The following is a 6,462-nucleotide window of genomic DNA, read 5'->3' as shown; positions in this document are numbered from 1 at the left end:
TCTCCCACAAGCGGACAGGACAGGAGGACCTTCAGCTGGTATGATTCGCATTACAGAAACGTTTTTGAAACTGTAGATGGATATTATCTACTTCGCAGCACTTTTCTTGGTTATTTGTATTTCAGTAACATTAGGCTTGAAAGAGTCTCATTATAAAAAGACAACCAGTGGAACTCCAGCCGTTTTAGTCAACGTCCAGCATCTTCAGGCACAGGAAGTCTTTGGACGAGTGTCATGTGCCATGCTGTGTTCACGCATGTCATGCCAGGAGTTCCAGTTTTCAGACACAAGCAGCATGTGCATCACACGACACACAGAGCCAATATCTGACGGCGTCATTAACCCAGGGAGTGGCTTGTTTGACATCTACGACAACGAACAAGGTACCACATAACATTTTTGTTCTTGAAAGAAAACATTGTATTGTTCCCGGCATGTACTTGTTGCTGAAACAAGGGGATTTAATCGGACGAAGCATAATACTGATACAAGCACCAAATTTGGCACAGGGTTATTTTAATAAGCTGCAAACATTTTTGGATATGCATATCCAAAAATGTGAACAACATATTAAGGTAACTGTGTGCCAAATCTGGTGCTTGTATAAAAAAATGAACAATACTTTCAGATTTGGGGGCTATGCCGCTGCACTATAAATAGACTCGAAGGAAAGTTTGTCATTTACATTTCAGGAATCTTGATTGAATTTGTGTGCACATTGAGTTTGTTTGTCATTTTAAATTTTGTACTTCAGAAATTCAAGTATGTTAAAAACGGAAGCGTCTATTAATTCAATTGACAGTGCCCAATATAGCCGTCATATAGTTGGAATATTGTTGTGTGCGGCGTTAAACAACAAACAAAAAAACTTAAAAATACGCCATTTGTATTATTTTTGTCACCTTTGCAGATCCTAGCACATGTTTTGAGATCAGGAAAAACAACCCAACAGCTGAAAGTGGAGAGTACAACATCTTGCCCTTGGCTCCTCAGTTTAAGGGTGCGTCAGTAAAGGTCTACTGCTTGATGAATGATACGCACCAGCTGGAGTATATCACACTGCCAAATAGGAACATTGGAAACCTTCCTAAAAGGTCGAATATTAATTGTGAGAAGGAAATGCCATATTTAAGCCATAATGGTGTTGGCAAAGACGGAGTAACAGTGTTTCTGAGGATCAGAGTTCAGCCATCGGTAAGTGCCTATTATAATTTCAGTTTCTGTCATGTGTTTGGTTGGTTGGTTTGTTGTTTAACGCCGCACTCAGCAATATTCCAGCTATATGACAGCGGTCTGTAAATAATCGAGTCTGGACCAGACAATCCAGTGAATGACATCCTGAGCATCGATCCACGCCACTGGGATCGATGACATGCATCAACCAAGTCATCGTGCCTGACGACCCGATCCTGTTAGTCGCCTTTTACGACAAGCTGAGTCGCCTTTTACGGCAAGCATGGTAATGTAAATGATTAAGTTTGGATAATATATTATGTTCTTCTGGTGTGATTTTAAACGGTATATTAAAATGGTATATTTCCTTACCTTAGACTATGACTGTTGTGAGAACTGACACCACCTTCACAAGCGGGAACAAGACGAAGCCACATACATTTGGTTCAGCAGAAGATTGTTACTCATATTCTGGAAGCTGCAAACGAATAGGAACCTTTCACATCGACACACTGGGCACAGGGATGAAGTTCTCCACCAATGTAAGTGATTCCTTTTTGCTTGCATTATAAATATGCATGTAAGATCCGGGGTAGAATGGGTCCTCAGCAACCCATGCGTGCCGTAAAACGCGACTGTGCTTGCCGTAAGAGGCAACTAACGGGATGGGCTGGTCAGGCTCGCTTTTAACATTATTCCGCTTGATGCATGTCGTCGTATCCCAATTCCGTAGATTGATGCTTATAATATCAATCACTGCATTGTCTGCTCCAGGCTTGATTGTTTACAGACCGCCGTCATATAGCTGGAATACTGCTGAGTGCGGCGTTAAACAACAAACCAAACAACCGCTATCTTGATAATGGCTAAGTTCATACTTGTTATGTATAAAGAATATAAGCACATCCATTCATATCAAGATAACGTGGACTGGAAAAGTATATGCTGGCAAAGTGCAGAGTATCACCCGGACACAGAATGGCGCCGTCATTGATCTGGTGTGTGGAGGCTTTTGTGGGGGATGCGACCCTGATGGAGACATGATCCTCTACCCAAACAATCTGGATATTCAGCCATAGGTCAACTCGGTGTGTGGAGGCTGGTGTGGGAATTGTGATCCTGATGGAGACATGATCCTCCACCCAAACAATCTGGATATTCAGCCACAGGTCAACTCGGTGTGTGGAGGATGGTGTGGATTGTGTTAAGTGTCGATTCCCAAATTGAAATATTAAGTTCACCCAGAAATCTGTACTTAAACAAATTGAGTGTGAAACAAACAACCTACCATCCACAATTGTGCATTAAAATGAACTCGGTTTACAAATCAGTACAAATTACTGCACAGCAATTACAATGTCCGTACATGGTAGGATGATAGTACAATATTCAATGTCAATAATATGATATAGTGATCAGTCCGGAAATTCAGCCATAAGCCCGGTGTGTGGAGATGTTGTGGACGGCTGGATGGTCAGGATTGTATGATCCTGAATGAGATGTGGTTATCTACCCAAACAGTCTCGATATTCACCCAATCTTGGTTTTGGAAGATGATGTTGTTGATGTTGATGTTGCGGATGATTTTCGAAATCAGTCTTGACAAACATCGCTTAGATAAGCTTGCAAAGTTTCATTCATGTAACTTCAGTAAGTTTAAGAGAAAACTTGTCCCCATTTCACTCAGTATGCTCTTAGTTGAAAAGCATGGAGCAAGGGCCATAACTCAGTGATATCACTTGTAAAATTTCATTTGTCTGACTTACATAAGTTTTAACTGACGGACGGACGAACTCCGTTCCTGTATCGCCAAACCCCACTTTGTGGCGGGGGACAAAGGTATATTAACACCTGTGTTTACGAATACTATTTACCTGAGGGAAGAAGGCGAATTCATATTATGGCAACCTATGATGTGGAGCGTCGTCATTTGTCGCAAAGACAGAAACAATAGCGACAGGTTCAGCGTGTAATTCGAGTTCCCTGAACCATTATGAACCATCGGTAATGCAAGTTGTTTAACTCCAGATATGTTATATTTATTGCAATGGTTAGTATGAATTATGTGAACTGCATTTAGGTTTATACGACAGCAATATGGACATTGACAAATTCAATAAGTACAAATATGTATAAATGAGTTAATAAATGAAGGTTTAATGTCATTAGAAGAATGTGCATATGCTTGCCGTAAAATGTGACTATGCTTGCCGTAAGAGGCGACTGACGGGATCGCGTGGTCAGGCTCGCTAAATTGGTTGATGAATGTGATCGTTCCCAACAGCGTGGATCGATGCTCATGATGTCAATCATTGGATTGTCTGGTCCAGACTCGATTCTTTACAGACCGCCATCATATAGCTGGAATATCGCTGAGTGAGGCGTAAAACAACAAACTAACCAACCAAGCATATACCTATAACCATGAAGCCGAGGTATCACAGGCCTACATGTGGTCCTCTATTTCCACTTTTGACAATCCACAGATAATCACATTTTGGGAATATGGGAATGTTAGATGTACAACATAGTCAACAATATTCCAACCCGTGAAGATTCCAGGGTAGAATAGGTCTTCAGCAACCCATGCTTACCATAAAAGGCGTCTATGCTTGTCGTAAGACGCGACTAACGGAATCGGGTGGTCATGCTCGCTGACGTGGTTGATGCATGTCATCGTATCCCAATAGCGATGATGCTGATGATACCAAACACGGGATTGTCTGGTCCAGACTCGATTATTTACAGACCGCCGTCATATAGCTTGAATACTGCTGTGTGTGGCGTTAAACAACAAACAATGATGTTGCATGTACTTATCTCCTCGAGACGTCGCGCACATAGATGTTTCCCTCAAGTTGTAACCGATTTTGAACTTCCACCTTATAATTACCTTTAGCTATAACATTAGTTAAGAAACAGAGTAAGGGTGGACATAGGAAGATATATGTTGTTCAGCTTCTATGCTGTAGATGATGTCAATAAATGTAATTGTTCCTCGAAAAATTATTTAACCACTGTCACTGTCAGTCACTAAAGATGTTTGTCACCGTCACCAAACTCAACCATTTACTGTTTTATATATTTTATAATATTAATACTTCAATTTTCAATAATTTGTTTTGAGTAGCCACCAGAGTTGAACTATTGTGTGAAGTATATGTACATTAATGTCATGTCACAATAGGCCAAGTCAATTGTTGATGTCACCTGATAAGAGTCTGTTGTCAGAATGTGTTTCACGTTTCATGTTCTTGTCACCAAACTGTAGATGATCCTTGTTGTATGAATATCTTCATATATGGCATGTTGTGCTAAATTTTTGATGGTTTATGATGCTAGTTGTCATCATTATGAGAGTTTAGTCGTTAATTGCTGGAGAAACATAATTGAAAAGTGTTATTTCATAATATGAAAACAATAACCAAAACAAGGATTATGCACCAAGCTATATTATTTATTATTAAATCACGTATGTTAACACGCAAATGTGACTTTTACTCACTTGATATAAGTACTTATTTAACTATGTTATTGTATATTTGAATTGTTTTATGTGTAAACAGTGTATGTAGAAAACATTATATTCACCAGGTATGTTTATACGCCTGAAAAGTATATCTGTGCAATTTTATTTTTTGTTGTTCATAAGCCTCTTAAAAATAGGCTTCACAGTTATTGTCCCAGACTCGATTATTCACAGACTGTCGTCATATAGCTGGGCTATGGTTGTGTGCGGCGTTAAACAACAAACAAACAAACAATAACAAACAGAGATATACGTGTTGTCCCAAGGCATACCCTTAACCCTTACCTACAAACTCATGCACGGGTTGGCGTTCGTATGACCCCTAGCGACAATGTTAACACATACACATGTTGTGACACGGCGTACTTGTACCACTGCCAAAACTGTGAGCAGTTCAACACATATAGATGTTGTGGCACACCACTCCAATATGCCCGACTAACAATGTCAACCGACTAACAATGTCAACAAGTAAATACATATAGGTGTTGTGCTACGACACACGTATATCCCCTGTCAACATTGTGAACAGTTCAATACATATACGTGTTGTGCTACGACACACGTATATCCCCTGTCATCATTGTGAACAGTTCAATACATGTACATATACGCGTTGTGCTGTGACACAGTTATATCCCCTGTCAACATTGTGAACAGTTCAATACATATACGTGTTGTGCTATGACACAGTTATATCCCCTGTCAACATTGTGAACAGTTCAATACATATACGTGTTGTGCTATGACACAGTTATATCCCCTGTCAACAGTGTGAACAGTTCAATACATATAAGTGTTGTCCAACGACACACTTATATCCCCTGCCTGGTGATGTTTCGACTTTTTGCTAATATTTAACGATGAATGTATGTCCAGGTTGGACACATTACGAATATCTGCTTACATTGGCACTTTTTGTGTTATTAACAAATGGTGCAACTTGTGCTTCATGTGTTAAGACGCCTTCTATTCAAGGGAGCATGGGTGACTCATCTGCCTTACAGAGTTGCGTCCCGTGCGGCAGAGAACTTTGAAACTGAGAATCACCCTGATTATGTTTATGGTTTGTCAGCACTATACCCTTGCTCTTTAGTTGAGAATTTAGGTAAATATCTAATACCTGCATTACTTCGGGTTTTCCTCCCACGTCAAGCCACACCGTAATATTACTGAGTACTGTTGGATGCCCTTTCTGAGAAGAATGTTTGCATGTGCATTTTTATTATACATTTCGTATGTATTTATATCAATATATATTAATCAGATGATTTCCCTATGGAATGATATGTTTACTTATATGATTCTCTATATTTGTATTAAATGTCGACAGCTCAATATTCATCTGTGATCATCTGTACATTATATACGTGCCTTGTGGCTGTACCGCTCACTTTCAATACAGGAGAGGGCGAGGTGATATAATTAGGTGTGAATAAATTGTTACCACTTTTATTAGATTTCCTAATTACTTTGTGATCTTATTTTTAAATGTTAACGTATTGAATGTGGACATACTAGAGTGATTTTATTACATCACAAATTTATTTTACGTTTATTTTTTCTTAAATATTACATTATATGATCTGATCGTTAATTATCTTCACTGTCATCACTATTTCCTCTATAAGTACTGGGACGCCGATGATGCGGAATATAATTAAATACACAAGGATCCAGTCTGTTTTGTCCGAGAAGTTTCATAACGTCATAGTAATCAACCCTACCATTTCAATTAACTCAAAGGTAGGCATTTAATA

At 39.2% G+C, this 6,462-nt stretch overlaps 1 protein-coding gene across 1 annotated transcript; it reads left to right on the top strand.

The window, feature by feature from the left end:
• Positions 1 to 241: 241 nt before the first annotated feature.
• Positions 242 to 2,252, top strand: LOC139460737 (A disintegrin and metalloproteinase with thrombospondin motifs 9-like). Its single transcript, XM_071242214.1, has 4 exons — positions 242 to 383; positions 911 to 1,194; positions 1,551 to 1,715; positions 2,094 to 2,252. Exons 1-4 carry the CDS (start codon positions 242 to 244, stop codon positions 2,250 to 2,252), a joined length of 750 nt encoding a protein of 249 aa, XP_071098315.1.
• The last annotated feature ends 4,210 nt before the right edge of the window (positions 2,253 to 6,462 follow it).

The sequence above is a fragment of the Haliotis cracherodii genome, unplaced genomic scaffold, assembly GCF_022045235.1.
Source record: "Haliotis cracherodii isolate W230 unplaced genomic scaffold, xgHalCrac1.p SCAF_14, whole genome shotgun sequence".
NCBI classification, from domain to species: domain Eukaryota; kingdom Metazoa; phylum Mollusca; class Gastropoda; order Lepetellida; family Haliotidae; genus Haliotis; species Haliotis cracherodii.
Note: the sequence above shows the minus strand (reverse complement) of the source record. Positions and strands in the feature narration are given on the sequence as shown.